Source organism: Fukomys damarensis, unplaced genomic scaffold (genome assembly GCF_012274545.1).
Source record: "Fukomys damarensis isolate Sample0158 unplaced genomic scaffold, DMR_v1.0_HiC HiC_scaffold_13, whole genome shotgun sequence".
Classification (NCBI taxonomy): domain Eukaryota; kingdom Metazoa; phylum Chordata; class Mammalia; order Rodentia; family Bathyergidae; genus Fukomys; species Fukomys damarensis.
The window spans coordinates 13,450,114-13,467,309 of record NW_022900925.1 but is presented as its reverse complement, the minus strand read 5'-3'; the positions used below and the strand labels follow the sequence as shown (position 1 = coordinate 13,467,309).

At 44.7% G+C, this 17,196-nt stretch overlaps 1 protein-coding gene and 1 pseudogene across 3 annotated transcripts in view; both read right to left on the bottom strand.

The window, feature by feature from the left end:
* Nucleotides 1-399: 399 nt before the first annotated feature.
* Nucleotides 400-17,196, bottom strand: part of Shpk (sedoheptulokinase) — a 30,828-nt gene continuing 14,031 nt past the window's right edge. Inside the window, exons 3-7 of one of the 3 annotated variants that reach the window (XM_010611377.3) lie at nt 12,932-13,115; nt 12,244-12,396; nt 11,433-11,608; nt 6,504-6,704; nt 400-1,060 (exon numbers count right to left, since the gene is read on the bottom strand). In XM_010611377.3, the coding sequence (XP_010609679.1) occupies nt 648-1,060; nt 6,504-6,704; nt 11,433-11,608; nt 12,244-12,396; nt 12,932-13,115 (1,127 nt within the window). In that variant the 3' untranslated portion in view covers nt 400-647. The remainder of the gene's footprint in view (nt 1,061-6,503; nt 6,705-11,432; nt 11,609-12,243; nt 12,397-12,931; nt 13,116-17,196) is intronic. The other 2 variants (XM_010611376.3, XM_010611375.3) reach the window with 2 other exon arrangements.
* LOC104853432 lies at nt 14,438-15,119 on the bottom strand (annotated as a pseudogene).

Genomic DNA, 17,196 nt, shown 5'->3' with positions numbered 1-17,196 from the left:
CCCCCCCCAAAAAAAAAAAAAAAAAACGAGGGAAGAAGCAGTAAGTAGTTTGTGACTTCAGGCTGGAGAAATGAGGCCTTGGCTGCTGTGCATAATCCCCCACCCCCCACAGAAGACACACTCACGCAGTGGAAGCAGCAGCAGGACCTTTCGTTAACAAGCTTGGACTCTACCTCAGAGGTAGAATAGGCACCTAGAAAGGGGACAGAGTTCCAGCACCATGCTGGTCACAGGGATGTATGCAGGGTACCCATCCAGTTCCTAATCTTATATCTACACACTCCATCCACAGCATCCTGAGCAGGCAAGATGGGCTGCCTGCTGTCAGAGAGGAGGGGAGGCTGCTCCACCAGGCAGGGCTATCTGCATCCTTCAGCCTTCCCTTCCCTCTCAAGACCTTCCTCAGGGGCTGCAACATGAAATGGTCAAGGCTCTGAAAGAATGAGCTTTATTTAATATCTGAAATGCAAGTAGCACCACAAGGCAAATTCATCTAAGGCTGTGGTGGTGAACCCATTGCACATGTGGTGCAGCAGGCTATTTTTAATCATTGAAAGCCCTAAATGGTTCACCATCACTAATCTAAGTGCTTCCAGCAATCACAGAACTTGGAAGATGACATTTACAAAGAGACTACAGTTTGTTGACTAGGAGTCCATCTGGTTAAGTTTCCTCTTAAGCATGATGAGAGCTGCCCCCACAGCTGCATCCACATCTTGCCCAAAGGACACCGGCAAAGGGAAAGCCCTTTGCACCTCCTGTTTCAGCACCTCGTTCCTGGACAGTGCGCTCCCACTCCCCTTCACACGCTCCACACCCCACTCTTTGAGCTGCTGAAATGGAAGCATGGAGTGCAAGTTCTGAACAATGCCTCTGCACAGGGCCCGAGTCACGTGTCCCAGGGAGAGATCAGAGGAGGAGATTCTGGTCACTGAAGCCAACTGGTCTGGCAGGTGCCTCTCCCCCAACACCGTTGGGGTAATGGTTAGGCAGGTGTCTCTCTGCTGCACAGCTGCATGGATCAAGCGTGAATACACAGTGGTTTCTTCAACATCCAGGCCTGCCAGAAACGAGAGAGATCTCTATGAGCTCATGTGGCCCCTGGACGTGGACGGGCACTATACAGAATTCCCAAGGGGCAGGGATAGGTCTGCTTACTGCTGCTTCTCACACTGTGGCTCGAAGTTTTCATGCTCGGGGACTCACCCCATCTGACTAGCTAGACTCAGCCCTGGACCCCAGCAGGCTGTCTCATTACAGCCCCCAGGCAGACTTTTAGGGAAATCACTCATCAGTGCTGCTGTGAGACCCAACCCTAAACTAGGCATCATAACCGTGTCACAGTTATGGGGCCCTTACTTCCAAGGGGGCATACAACATGGGCTAGTTCACAAGTATCGCTGAAGCTGCTATTCAAGCCATTCGCGGTGTCACAGCCATCCCAGGAGCCCAGGCTCATCACAGGCGGACAACCCTGGTTACATTCACCTGAGGCCCAGGGAGAAGTGGCCTGTTGACTATGCAACAGCTGGCTGTTGTCAAGCCAGAGTCCCCATCAGATTTTCCTCCCTGACATTATATTAGCTCTGCATTCTACATGACGATGATGATGTACCTCTGATTTCAAAACTTTTGATCTTAGACTCACTTTTGGGACTGGGACACAGCTCAGTGGTAGAGCACCTGGACAATGAAGAAGGAAAAGAAGCGGGAGAAGGAAGACAAGAGGAAAATGTATCGTTTTCATCTCTAGCTTAGCATTAACTGAGAGGAAGCAAGCCTGGCTTTGACAGTAAGAAACATGTCCAGGCTGGAGACTCTGTATTACTGTGACACATTGTAATTACCTGAACAACTATCAAAGTGCTAGGTCCCCTCCCCAGACATGCTGATGGAATTGGTCTAGGCTACAGTGCTGTGATTTTGTAACATCTCCCAGGTGATTCTGAAACAGGACCGGGCTGGACAGCCACCAGCTTAGACCTGTGTGCACTTCCCAAAACATGAATGTATGAATGAATCCCTACGGAATCTTTTTAGAAGTCTGCTTCTGACTCTGCTCCTACGCCAGACCCTGAGGTCCTGCATTTGTTAAAGGCTTCCAGAGGAATCCAGTACAGCTGGCTCCAACTAAAGTGATGCTGATCAACAAGCATCACCAAAGGAGCATTTATAAAAGGCGATGCTCAGTATTACCCTACCTCTAGGCTAAACGAGTCAGTTTTTCTGGGCATGGGACCAGGATGTCAATCATTATTGCTTTAGAACTTCATAATTAATTCAGGTGTGCATCTGATGCTGAAAACCACTAACCCAGAGAGTCACAGTGCAGTCACATCATCAAAACATTTAACTTATACAAATCAACTACACATACCCTGGAATGGCAGAGAGAAAAATAATGTCAATCTCACAGGCAACTAGTAAAATTTAATCAGCATGACTCCCGGTTAGAAATTCCTTCTCTAGAAATTCCACTAAAATATCACCAACTTTCGCAGGTCTGGGGATAGAACCCAGGCCCCGAAGCATGCTCAACAAGCACTCTACCATTAGCTACACTTCCAACCCTAAATTTCTTTCTTAAATAAGAAAAACCAAGGACAAAGAACACAGGAGAGGAAATGACAAGGACTGAAACATTTTGACTCATATATAAAAGACAAACAGATACAGAGTGAAAACTGACTTTGTGAACAGAAACCAGGAGCCACTGCCTTGGAGTCTGCAAAGGAGAGTGCTGAAGAGAAACCAATTCATTTTCCATAGGTACTACAGCCTGAGAGGTCCAAGATTCTTCAGGAGGCAGAAGTATACCAGGGCTAAACAAAAACCTGCAAGCCCTTGGCCACTCAACTGGCTAGTGCAGCCAAGTTGTCTCTACTTTTCATGTCAAAAATTCTTCTAGCCTACATTTGGAAGGATACAAAATTCAAGCCCTGCAACTGGCTCCAGACACTCTGTACATCTGCTGACTTCATCCAGTCCCACACTCTGGGAACACAGAAACAAGTGTTTCACGTCCCTGCTTTTGATGTCTAGGGCTACGCCAGTCCAGCTCCCTAAAACTGATCGGAAACAATTCTCTGGGCTGGGGATTTAGATCAGTGGTTCTGCCACCTGCCTCGCAAGCGCAAGGTTCTAAGTTCGATCCCTGGTACCCCCCCGCAAAATTATCTGGCTGCCACACAGTGGCCCAGTTAAAATCTGATCCCCAAGCCAAAACAAAGAATGGGGTTTCTAAAAAGCACATAGAGAGGCCAGGTGTACTTAGGAGGCTGAGACAGGAGGATCACCATGAGGCCAGCCTGGGCTACATAGTGAGTTCAAGGCCAGCCTGAACCACGTAGTGAGACCCTTATCTCAAAAATAAACAACAAAAAAATCTTCCTGAATTATTGGGTTTGTAAAAATCATGCTGTTGGTTTGGTATGTGCAAGGCCCTGGATTTGATCCCCAGCACCACAAAGATAAAAAAAAAAAAAATTGTTAAAAACTGTTCCTAAACAATAGCAGAAACTTCATAAAAGGTGGAGTTACATAAAAATACTGGCCTTTAAAGCACTTCTTGTTTCATTTAAAAAAAAACATATATATGCAAAAAGATCTTACAAAAAAAGTAAATAAAACATTACCTCTTTCAAGGGTAACTCCTTAAGAGTTGTAACAATTTTTATACTACAAAGCATGTGAAAGTGACAAACCCACCAAGACCTAGCATGAAAAGGTACAAGATCCCAGTAATGAATGTAACTGTACTGTTACCTAGAATGTACCAATAAATTAAATTTAAAAAAAAAGAAAGTGACAATCCCTCCACACCCTTGGAAACAGTGCACCAGTAACTTAAAGCACAGCTACCAAATGTAAAACCTCTGAGTTAAGGAGGGGAATAAGGGAGAAGAAGATAAAGAAGGGAAAGATCAATCCAATAGAAGGCAGAAGGCTAAGGAGATATGAACACAATGATTATTGAACCTAGGACATAAAAAGAGTGGAAAAATTGATAAAATCTAGAGTTTAGTTTTAGGGGGTTTATAAAGTCATGTGATTGTATTTATTTAACAAAAAAATAAAAAAAAGATTAAAATATACAAAAAGTCATCTTGCTTACTGGGAAAAAAAAATCACTTAGGCTATGACCTAGGTCTTGGGGAGTACTTCTGTAACTGCAGAAATTTTATAAAAAGCTAAGTTACGGGGCCGGGGGTTTAGCTCAGTGGTGCCACCGCCTGCCTCTTAGGCACAAGGTCCCGAGTTTGATCCCAGGTACCAAAACAAAACAAAACAAAAAGTTAAGTTACATAAGTATAGGTTGCTATGGTTTGGATCTAGAAGTCTCATGTTCAGAGATGGGGCTTTTGGAAGGCGATTGCACCACGGGGGTAAGATACTCAGCAGTGGATTAGTCTATTCATGAGTGCATACCTGAATGTGCTATTAGGAATCGAGGGCCAGATGGAGGTGAACCAGGGGCACAACCTTTAAGGGTATATACTTATCCCAGCACCTTCCTCTCTATCTCTCTTGCTCTCGCTCTCTCCATCTCGCTCTCTCACTTTCACTTTCTCTCACTCTGACTGTCTTCCTACTCTCTCTCTGCTTCTGGCCACCATGAGGTAAGTAGCTTTCCCCTGCTGCTTTGGTTTATAGCTAAATGTCCCCTCAGGGCCAGAGATTTAGCTCAGTGGTTCCGCCACCTGCCTCGAAAGCTCAAGGTCCTGAGTTCGATCCCCAGCACCAAAAAAATAAAATAAAATAGTAAATGTCCCCTCAAAGCCACAATGCACTCATCAGGGCATTTGGGAGGTAGCTGGATCATGGGGTTGTGACACTTAACCAGTGGATTAATCAACTGATGAGCTTACAGCTAAATGTGATGTTGGGAGGTGAAGCCTGGTCAGAGCCTGTAAAGGTCTGTATCTCACCCTCCTCCCTTGATCTCTGCTTCCTGCGGCCATGCCATGAGCTCCTTCTCCTCTGCATGCCCCTCTGCCATGCTGCCCTGCCTTGGAGCCAGCTGGGACTATGAACTGAATGAAACCTGTACAAACTGTGAGCCAAAATAAACCCTCCTCCTTTAAATTGCATGTGCCAGGCTGTTTGTCTCAGCAATGACAAAGTGACAGAGACACCTGCTATGCCCATCCTCCATGATGTTCCTGCCTTGGAGCCAGCTCACTGAAACTCCTGAAACCACAAGTCAAAATTAAATCTCTCCCGGGCCAGGGATTTGGCTCAATGGTTCCATCGCCTGCCTTGCAAAGTACAAGGTCCCGGGTTCAATCCCTGGTATAAACAAAAAACACAAACAAACAAAATTAAACCTCTCCTTCTTTCAGTTTTGAATGTCAGATAGTTTGTCCCAGGGATAGGAAAGTTAACTAATAATACTCAGATATTTCATAAAAGGTTAAATTACATAAAAATACTAACACTCAAAGCACTTGTCTCATCAAAACACAGGACACAAATATGCAAAAGTATCTCACAGAGAAATCAGTTAAACACGACAAACTCTTTCAGGGGTACGAAAAACACTGGCTGCTGACAGCATAGACACAATCCAATGACATCAGCATCTAGTTAAAGGGTCTGTGTGGAGGTTCTGATGACTGGTTCTGCAATTAGAAAACCTTCTCTGGGTTTTCAACAGAGCATCCCTGAGAGGATGCCCACAGGGGACAGAACTCCCCTGGAGATCAGACAGCCTGGGCATACTGAAAGCACTGACGTCAGCCAGCAGCACTTGTCCACACAACTAGCAGGAGCGTCACACTTAACTCTCTGCTGCCTGGACCTCGTCTTGTTCCTGTGTTGGGCATTTCTTGCAGTTACTTGACTCTGAATCCCTCCGGATAGCCTAAGTATGTGATGGCCATGGTTCCCCTAGACCTGGACTGCTGATCTGAAATGTCATTTCTACTGTCAGTGTTTGCAAAGCAGATCTTTCATGCGAGAAGGGGCTTGCATGTGCTGCTATACATGCAGAGCAGAGGAAGACTGGATGAATAAAAGAGGGGAGCAGGAAAACTTCAAAGTTTCCCAGGAGCCTTCCAAGACAGTGAGATAAGAATTACTTTTCAGGAACAAGTGCTATCAGGATTTTATAATATTGTCAAATATCAGGAATCGTTTTCACTGATGCATGTTTGATCACTCGATTTCAGCTATCCATAGACATCAAAAGAAAAACTAAATGCAAGGGTCACAGGGACTTCCTGGCAGAGAAAAAAAGATTGTAAGGGTCAGGGGAAGCTGAGGAATACTGCACAGTGCAGGCAAGGGGGAAGGTCACCTGACAACTGTCACCTGCCACCTGCCACAGAGAAGACAGCAGGCAGGAAAAGAAGCTGCAAGCTCAGGCCCTAAGGAATGTGCCAGGACCCAGCTGGGTCTGAGACCTGAACCTGAACATGGAAACAGCACACGAAGCTCCAAGCCACCGCCATACAGAAAGGACAGGACACACAGAGAACACAACACTGTGGGCCACATCTTACCCAGATCTGCCATCCACTGAACCAGCATGTGGACAAACGTGGCCAGCACGTTGCCTCCATTGAGCGACGCCGCCACCCCCAGGTAGGTCCCGTCAAAGTAGGGGAAGTAGGCGACTGCGGCTGCAGGGTCCGGAGTCTGTGTGGGCTGGAATCCAGAAGGCATAGAGGCTGCCAGCTGAACCGAGGTGCTGATGTTGAGAACTGGGGTCCAAAAAGAACAGAGGTGAGACCTGCTGGGCTAACTCAGGGGTCAAAATCACAACAGGGCCACGGAGGGTGGAGTGGTTTCAATAGCATCTCCACAAATTCTTCCTCTCAAGAGATAGAGTACGATTTCCCTTTCCCCACCTGAAGGCTGAACCTAGTGATATGCTTCTAATAAATAAAACAAAGCAGAAGTGATGATATTTGACTGTGGGGACCCCTATGTATAGGAACCAAACCAACCAAGGCTGGCATCCAATTTTCCCCCTACCACAGTGTCAGAGGCAATGAGCAATAGAGTCTCAGAAAACTAACAACTTTTAATTTCTTCCACATCAAGCCTCCTGCCATGACTAAGTCAGAAGCAACAGGCCTTCTTTCTGCTCCTTTGGGAAAAGAGGTCAGAGGGAGCAGCCAGCATTGTCCATGGACAAGTCACAGCTGAGCACAGGCCAACAGCCCCAGAATGGGACCAGAGCCTCCCACCACTTCCAGGGAAGAGGGGGCTCTGTGGTGGTTTATGTGTTCCCACCAAAACTCCCATTGGAATTTAGCCCCCATTAAGGTATTGAGAAGAGGGGCCAGGCAGGAGCTTATGAGGTGACTGGGTCATGAGAGCCCTGCTCTCCTGGATTAATCCATAAGTCAATGGGTCCTGGCGGGAGTAGCTTTTGTTATACAAGTGAGCTTACTTCCGTCTGGCTGCTCTGTTTCCCCATGCTGTACCATGACATGACTCAGCAGGAAGGTCCTCACTAGATGCTGCCCCTCAGCCTCAGACCTCCTAACCTCCAGAACCATGAGCTGAATAAATCTTTGTTTTTTATCAATTACTCAGTCTATGGGATTCATTGACAGCAACAACAAACAGACTAAGACCAGCATAATGTCATGTTCTTCCCACTGAACTAGCCCCCCAACGTTTAGAAAGCACCCTGACATCCAGGCACAGGGTGACCACCCTCTGAAGGCGGAAACAGCCAGGTAGAAAACCACTAGGTAGAAGGAGAGAGCCAGGCGCTTTACAGGCACCATCGCAATGGCTACCACTGCCCCCCAAGCAAGGCAATGATCGTTACCTACATTTGGGATACTGATATTGATATTGATTTATCAATACTTATATTGATAAAGGCACAGGGAAGAAACTCAGCCTGCCTAAGGTCACACAGAAGAGGGAGAAAACCTGATACCCCAGTCTTGTGGGCTAGACTCTGAGGCCTCCTTGTTTCCTTGCTTTGAGAGAAAGAGATGTAAGGCAAAAGGATGCTACATTAGTAGAAAGTATAAGATAAACTTAGAATGTTTTCCTGGGGCATTGATTTTAGTTGAAACTTTGAGAGGGAAAAAAGAAGGTGATGTTGAACCCTTTTCATCAGAAATGAATTTACTGCAAGTATTTGCAAACAAAACTGGCAAAATTTCATCTTTCCCTATCAGTTCTTGTACTTTCTTCATGTAATGACTGCACTGGGGATGAACAGCTCAATACCTTCCATTGAAATGTCTGCATCTTTGTTACCTCAGTATATTCAATAAAAAAAAAGAATGAAGTTGCTTACAAAGGGAAATTATAATCAATAGCAAAACAACACACAAAGAGTTGCTTGGCATTTACTTAAGAAGGTAATGACAGCACTCAGGAGGCTGAGACAAGAAGATCGCTGTGAGTTCAAGACCAGTCTGAGCTACACAGTGAGTTCCAGGTCAGTTTCAACTACACAGTGAGACCCTGTCTCAAAAAACAAACAAACAAAAAAAGAAGGTGATGAAAGGAGAGAATAAATTACTTCATAGAAGATAACGTTAGCCAGAATTTTTAAATTCAGGGTTGAGTTATAATATTTCTAATTGATGCAGAAGAGGGGATAAAAAGATATCACAACCAAGAAAAAACCCTGGGTAAGATGAATGAGTTTTCTGTTCCCCTCGATAACAAGGAGAGGCTCCCAAGGGGGACTCCCTCAGCCAGGATGTCCTGAGCATCAAATAAAACATACCTGCCAATCAAGGTGACAGTGGCTACACCCCTGGGGCAGAACCAGATGCTACCCTAGACCTGGACAGGCAAACTACACCCCACCTTCCACAAGCCATAGCCAGTCAATCATCTGTTTTTGAGCTGAAAATGGCTTTTCCATTTTTTAAAATCACCTATTTTGGTGGTGCACACCTGTAATCTCAGGAGGCTGAGGCAGGAGGATTGCCATGAGTTCAAGGCCAACCTGGGTTACATAGTGAGTTCAAGACTGGCCTGAGAAACACACTGAGATTCTGTCTCAAATAAGCTTTGTTGAGATATAAATCACATGAATCCAATGAAAAATTCACTCTTCTAAAATGTACGATCCAGTGGTTCTTAATTATTTGTTTGTACAACTATGACATTTTATATTTGTATTTTTTTTTGTTTGTCCAGTGTTCCTGACTCACAACTCCCTCCCCGAGTAATGCCATGAAAATTAGAATTTCTGTTCCCCAAGGTAAATCACAGAAGCTCTAACCTTCCCCACCCTTCTCTGACCTACTTTGTCCAGAAGTACATCATAAACACCTCAACTCAGAAGGGGTCCTACCCCAGATCAGAGAGGAAGGAACATGCCCCAGAGGCCAAGAAGACTCTGAACAGACAAGCCCCGCTGGGTTTCTTCACCCATTCTATTCGTGTTACATTTGTATTAATTCTCCACCAAAAACCCAAAAGGAAGGGCTGGGGGTGAAGCTCAGTGGTATACTGCATACCTAGCATGTGGGACGACCAGGGTATTATCCCCAGCACCAAAAACAAATAAAACAAAACAGCTCGGTAAGACAGGGCTCCAAGAGTCCTGGAGTTGAACACATGGGGGTTCTTGGAGGGCGGTGCACCCGGAGAGGGCATGGGAGCGCCACACCTCTGTTCCCATTCCTCACCCTACACATCTCTTCATCCATACACACTTTTTTTCTTTGTAATATCCTTTCTAATAAACCATAATTGTGTGTCTTTAAATACTGTGAGGTGCTCCAACAAATTAATTGAATCCAAAGGAGGATCTGTGTGAACCCCAATTTATTAGCTGGTTGGTCACAGGCACAGGTGAAATAACCTAGACATTTGAAGTAGGTGGGGAACAGTCTTGGGAACTGAGCCCTCAAGCTGTGGAATCTGATGCTCTCTCCAGGCAGACAGTGTCAGAACTGAACTGAATTAGAGGATGCCCGGAGGTGGTGTCCACTCAGAGCGTGTGTGTTGGGGGTGGGGGGAAATCTGCACACATCTGATATCAAAAGTGATCTGTGTTATGAGGAGAAACTGAACTAGAACTAGTTTTTCCAACCAATTCTCAGATCAACCATTACCAATATCTCAGTTTAGAACATTTTTATGGCTCCAGAAAGTAGCACTGTACTTTTTAGCAGTCACTCCTCTCAGCCCTTAGCAACCATTTGTCCTCTTCCCGTCTCCATGAATCCGCCTATTCTAGACAATCTATATTAACAGAATCATATCATACGCGGCTTTTGTGTCTGGTTTCTTTTATTCCTTTCACTGTCACTTACATTTTGTAGTATGCCTCGGTGTTTAATTCCTTTTTAGCTACATAGATATAACACAGTTTTTAAAAATCCATTTATCAAATGGAATTAAAGTGTTTGTAAATGGGGAAGGGAGGAGGGGGTGAAGGGAGGGCAGGGACAAGGGGAAAAAATGAGAACCAAGACCTGTCATGTAAAGGTACAAGATCCCAGTAATGAATGTAACTGTACTGTATACCTAGAATGTACAATAAACTCAATTAAAAAAAATCCATTTATCAGTTGGAGGACATTTGGGTTGTTTCTACTTAGGGGACGTTATGAATAGTGCTGCTATGATGGTTGGAGAACACTGCTGGGCCCTATGGTATCTCCACACTTCACATGTGAAGAACTGAACTGCCAGACTGTTTTCCAAAGAGGCTGCACCATTTTATAATCTCACTAGTATGTCCTCGTGTCTTTAAATTGAGAAGAAATCAAATGGATGAAGAATATTTCATAGCACATAAATATGATCTGAAATTCACATCTCAGTGTCTATGAATAACTCTCTGGAACACAGCTAGGCCCATTTGTTTATATTTTGTTCATTGATGCTTTTGAACTCTATCGGCAACATTAACCGATTATATGGTCCATAAATTGGAAAATATGTACTATCTGGTCCTTTATAGAAAGTTTGACAACCTTTATCCTAGACTGCTACCTCCACCTCACTGTGATTCTCTTACCCCAAATACGTAAAAGATTCTGCACTTCTAATCAGATCTGACATAACTTTCACTGGCCTCACAATAATAACCTTAATCCCCTCTGTGTGTGTGTGTGTGTGTGTGTGTGTGTGTGTGTTGCTAGGATCAAACACAGGGTCTTATGCATGCTGAGCATATACTGTGCAACAGAGCTACACCCCAGCCTATTCATCCATTTGTTTTTTGGTTATGGAGCACACAGGAAGCAGCCAGCCAGAGAGAGCCATTTATCTCCCCTATCCACAGAGTGGCTATGCACAGATGGTCAGTGTATAAGGACACAACTAGCCAGCTGGCATGCACGCTCCCTGAGCAGAGGGGTTCACCTGCAGGGATAAGGCTATCTTTCATCTTTATAGAACAGTGAGCTATGCCCCTCATATCCTCACTCAGAGCTAGTGCTTAAGAGGCACCAGTGAAAGACTAAGGAGAGAACAAAAGGAACACTTACCTGCATCTGTCTTTTGGCCCATGCAAGAATAGACAGAGGCCTGTAAATCACCCATGGCCACGCCCACCTGTGTCCCCTTTGGGATTTCAAACCACATGTGGGACGTTCTGCCTGCTGCACTGCCTGGCTGGGCAATGTCAGGGAGCAGGTGGACAGGAAAGCCCGAGCTCCTCAGTCTGCAAAACAAAGATGGACACTTGCATTTAGCTGGTGTTCAGTTTTCCATTTTTGTTGTTTCCAGGAAATTTGGCAAGGGAAAGTACTATGGGTCGCACATAAGAAAGGGGAGGATAGAAAACAGTGTTGTCACAGACTGCCTCTTGGACTTGTTTTAAACCCAAAGCTTGGGATTCACCTTCCAGGGAAAAAGACCACCAGTTTAAACAGAGGCAGCCAGAGATGCGGTATCAAGTTAGGGTTGGTTAGCACAGTGCAGACCAAAGTCAAACCCACCAGCCTGCTGAATATCAGATGCATTCATCACTCAAGGTTAGTGAATATGGGGTTTCCAGTCTTATAAAACATGCTAAAAACTCCTTTACCTGAACTACCAAGTGTTTTTTGCTTTGTTTCAGAGCTCAGAATTTGGGCCCTGAAGGACATGAACTTAAAGGGCACTGGACTTCTGTACCTGAAAAAGCAAATAATTGTTTAAAAAGAACTTAAAAGGTAGCCCTCCAGCCTGTTACCTCCCATTCTTAATCTTAGTTTAAAATACATTAAGCAGTGAAAGTTCCAGGTGGGAAAGCTCTCCATGAAGCTCTCTGGGAGGTGCCCTTTGCCAAGAGCCACTCTATAAGGTCACACTTACATCTCCAAGTTCCAGCTCTGACTCTGGGTGTTGAAATATCCCCAGCTAGCGGCGTTCTGGTCAGACATCAGTGGTCTTCGCAAGCCACACAGCATGGCAACCACATAGTCTTGGATAGTGCCGGCTGCATTATAGGACTGCAGGAGCTCTGGACTGTTTTGGTTTTTTTTTAACATCAAAAACAATTCAACAGGGTGTTATACGGATGTGGAAGCATGCACTGCTCCTAGCTGCGGGCAGGGGGGACTCGATATGGTGTAGGTAGGACACAGCCACAATCCCTCATGCTGTGGCTCAAGTACAGCTGGATCCCTGGGGTAAATCCCCCCAAACACTCCCAGCAAACACTCCCTGAGTCAGTCCTAGGGCAGGGACTTGAGGGAAGAAGCACTAGCCAGGAAAACAGGACACGGCCCTTCTCAGTGAATGCCCAGTCCCGACCCCACCACTGACTCACCATATGACCCTCAACAAGTCACTTGCCCTCCCTGTTTTTACCCCTACTCAGTTAGGACTGGATAGCTAAGAGACTGCTGCAAAACAGAGCTGCTCTAGACCAAATCTAGGTCTTATGGCCGTGCCCTGTGTCAGGCTACATGCCCTGACATACAGTACAACCAGAGCTGCAGCCTCTACCTACTCTCAGCCCCTGGAAATCCAGTGCTCATTCAAACAGTAGTTGTCCTACCTATTTTTCAGAAGCCAGAAGATGGTTGCACAGCCAAACCCAGTGGCCACACTGAGATGAGATGATGGCTGGGGCAAGGAAGCCAGGAACTCACTGCTACATCGGCCATCCTGCCACGTAACCAGATGACTCACAGCTCTGGCCTCAAACACGGGGGCAGAATCTCCCTGCATCCATTCACAGCCTGGAACAAAGGAGAGGACCAAAGATGGAGAAAAGAGACCTGAGTGGGCACTGACACATCCTTGAGGCTTCTTTGCTGGTGCATTTTCAGCACAGACATCTTCGTCCTGTGACAATCCTTGGCTCATACATGGTTCTGGTATCACAGTGGCTGTATGACCCTAGGCACGTCGTTAACCCTCCATTTGTCTCACTTCTGCTTCTTTTTATTCATTTTAAAATTGATATTATATATCCACACACATGCACACACCTCAGAGGGGATTTTTGGCACACTCTCAAGTCTTCTGTTCTCCTGTCCTCCCAACCCTTGTCAGGATACATTATCTAGGCTTGGTGCTGATTACCAATATATTTTCTATTTTCCTTTGGTTTCAGCTAACAGGTGTGTGTGTGTGTGTGTGTGTGTGTGTGTGTGTAATGGAGAGCAAATTCAGGGCCTCACACATGCCAAGTATGCGCCCTGCCTGAGCTCCATGCTAATTGGTTCTTCTGGATCATACTTCACTAGGAAATATAGGTATCACTACCTCACTTATCTCTTGTTACATTTTCTGGAATTATTCTATGCTCTTGTTTAAATATTTCATCCAAAACTGTTTCCAGTGCAGGTCTTTCTGTGGCAAAGTATCCACAGATCTACGATACATGTGTCAGGATACTTTTCATCTTCTCATATGTGAATGATAGTTTGATCAGTTATAACATCCTAGGTTCTAAATTCCTCTCCTTTAAATGTTAAAAGCATTATTTGTGGTAGGTTATCGCAAATGCTTTATGATATTTCCCAAAAAGAGGTTTGTCTATATGTCATTTCCTTGAATTATGGGCTGGCATTGGTGACTTGTTTGGCCAAGAAAATGAGCAGTAAGTCTTGGAACTCTCAAGGTTAGGTCATAAAAAGTGTGGTGGGAAACCAGCCTGTAGGCAAGGACTTCAGCTACTGTGAGGCCACCATGCTGCAGACTAGAGGGAGAGGCCACAGGCAGGTGTCTGGCAGATGTTTCCAGGTGAGCCCAGGCTTGTAGCCTCCCCTCCACAATACCAGGCACTGAGCAGAGCCATCGGGAACCCTCCTGACCAGTCTGCCTGCCAGCTGAACACTAACAAGCAACGTCCACCAAGTCCATGTAAAACAATGAGTCAGCTGAACCCTGCCCAGCTTCTGTCTTATGAGACATGGTAAGATGGTGGCTGTTTGAATCACTAAGTTTGGAAGCAGTTTGTGATGCAAAAACTGATAATATTATTGGTTCCAGGCTGGGCATGGTGGTGCATACTGGGAATCCCAGCACTCCAGAGGCTGAGGCAGGAAGATTTTTTTTTTCCAGAACTAAAAAAAGACTTTATTGAGAGCAAGAGGATGAAAACAATATAAAAATCAAAAGCTTATCCAGAATTTAGCTAACTTTCCTTTCCCTGCGTGTCCAGTGAGAGCTGGATGTTATCTGTACACTTTCTAAGAAGCCTGATCTGCTCAGGAAATCTTTACACAGTGAAACTGAGGGACAGATTCTTTAAGTGGCCTTTTGGGTGAACGCTCATCAGGGCAAAAGTAAATGGTCACATCTGCCTACTTCTTTCCTTTCTGTTTCCTATGTACTACAAAATAATCATTGCACACAAAGTAAGGCCTGTGATTAGTGAAAAGAAGCTCTGGAACTCTGCCATCTCAGAACTCGTCCAGGTCCTTCATTATTTTGTTCACAGCCAGAGGGTCTTTTTGATTTTCCAAAAACCCAGGGAACTCCTTTTCCATGAGTACTCCCAGGTCCTCCTTTGTTAAGTAGCCTTTGTCCCTGGGAAATTTGTGAAATGTAAACATCATGGTTTCCATGGAGTGTTCCATTTGGGGTGGCATTTTGGGAAAGTCTGTTGAAACCTGGGCAGTCAGGCGGCGTGCAGCAGGGAGTGTGGGGCAGGGGAAGGTTCAAGGACAGCCTGGGCTACATAGTGAGTTCAAAGCCAGCGTGAATTACAGAGCAAGATTCTGTCTTCAAACAAAAAAGTGATTACATTCTTTTTTTTTTTCTTTTTAGTATTTGGGATTGAACCCATGGTCTGCACTAACCTACATCTATAGCCCTCTTCTTATTTTTTGAGACAGGATCTCATTCAGTTACTAAATTGATCAGGCTGGATTCCAACTTGTGATCCTCCTGACTCAGCATTCTACAGTGCTAGGATTACAGGTGTGTGATAACACACTTAGTTAAAGCAGGCTTTTTTTTTTTTACTTGCAGTACTGGGTATAGAAACAAGGCATTCTACCACTATCTACATTCCCTGCATTATTTTTTTATTTAGTGTTGCTACTGAAAAAGTCTAGTGTCAGTCCACCTCCTATTCACTTATATGAAATCTTATCTTTGGCTTGGTAAGCTTTTGGAATTTTTTTTTTCTTTTGCAGTACTAGGGATTGGATTATGTCTTTGCACTGAGCTACATCCTTGGCCTCTTTTTTTTTTAGACAAGTTTCACTAATTCACTAAGACACCCAGGCTGGGATGGAACTTGTGATTCTCCTGAATTAATATTTGAAATTCTTAAAAGATATATTCAACAGACTATAAATACCAGTGGGGACTTTTGTCATTCTGTGGACCACTGTTGGTGGTATATTTGGCCCTGAGAAATAATAGTACCACCTTTAGTAGAATAAGCTTTGGGAGTGAGGGAAGAATATTGTGCTTTGGATCTGGAATGTCCCCCAAAGGCCATGTGCCAGGGGCTTGTTGCCAGCTTTAAGGAAGTGATTGGCTCACAAGGATCCTAACCTCATCAATGGATTAGCACATTTACGAGTTCATAGTTCCCGCTGGCTTATTAGGAGGTAGGGCCTAATTAGATGAAGGAGGTCGCTGGCTTTGAAGGATATATTTTGTCCCTGGCCTCCCTTAATGGCTTTTCCTCCCTTCCCTTCTCTTCCCTTCTCCTCCCTGCCCCTTCTTTTCCTCTTCCCTTCCCCCCCTCCCTTTTTTCTTCCCTCTCCTTTCTCCTCCATCTCATTTTCTCCTCTTTCTTAATTCTTCTTTCTCTCTGTCTCCGTCATACACTTTCTGCCCACAGCAATGAAAACAGCCAACACTGGACTAAAACCCCCTGAAACCATGAGCCACAGTAAAACTTTCCTCTTTGTTTTTCTCAGGTATTCTGCCAGAGCAATGGGAAGCTAACTAATCAGAGTATTTCATCTTACTTTGTCAGTTATGGGAAATGTTTCTCTTCAAATATTTCCTCCTTTCAACTTTTATTTTTTCCTTTCCAGGTCTTCTTCTTCTTTCTTCCTCCTCCTCCTCCCCCTCCCCCTCCCCCCTCTTCTTCTTTTCATGTTGTTTCAGGTTTCTTATTCTTTAGATGCTGATGCTACTATTTATAGTCTCAAGCTTTCATGTGTATTTTTCTACTTCTTTGTTCTTCCTTCTAAGAGATCTCTTCAATCTTATCTTTCATTCTGATTTGTTCTGAAGTTTTACTCACTCTTGCTATTAATCTCATATATTCTTTGCTTCAACTGCTACATTTTCATACCTAAGTATTTGTTCTTTTTTATGTGGTTTTTTTATTGCATTTTTGCTAATATTTTCCTTTAATATTTTTTACTATATCAAACTAATTTTAAATCTCAGTGTGTCCTACAAGAAGAGTTCTGCCTCTGATCTGATCTATATCAAATTGCCCACACTGTGTTTGCCTTATGAAATCATAGTGCTCTTCAGCTGTATTGTTACCCTGGCCCCTGAGATCATTTTCTCCTGGAAACACTGGTTATGCTGCCAGGCAATGTGAAGGGCTGGGCTTCCGTTTCTACCAGCCCCAGTGACCTCGGAATGATGCAAGAGTCCTGGAGCAGATTCACAGGTAATCTACCACAAACCCACACCCACCACACAAAATACCACCTCAGGCCAGGGCTTCAACTGCCCCCAAGAACAGTGTTATAAGGGCCCTTAGATTATAGGCCATCAGCCTGTACAGGGAACTACTGGAGCCAGGAATTTAGCTCAGTGGCACCGTACCTGCCTTGTAAGTACAAGATCCCGAGTTCAATCCCCTATACTGAAAAAAAAAAAAAAAAAAAA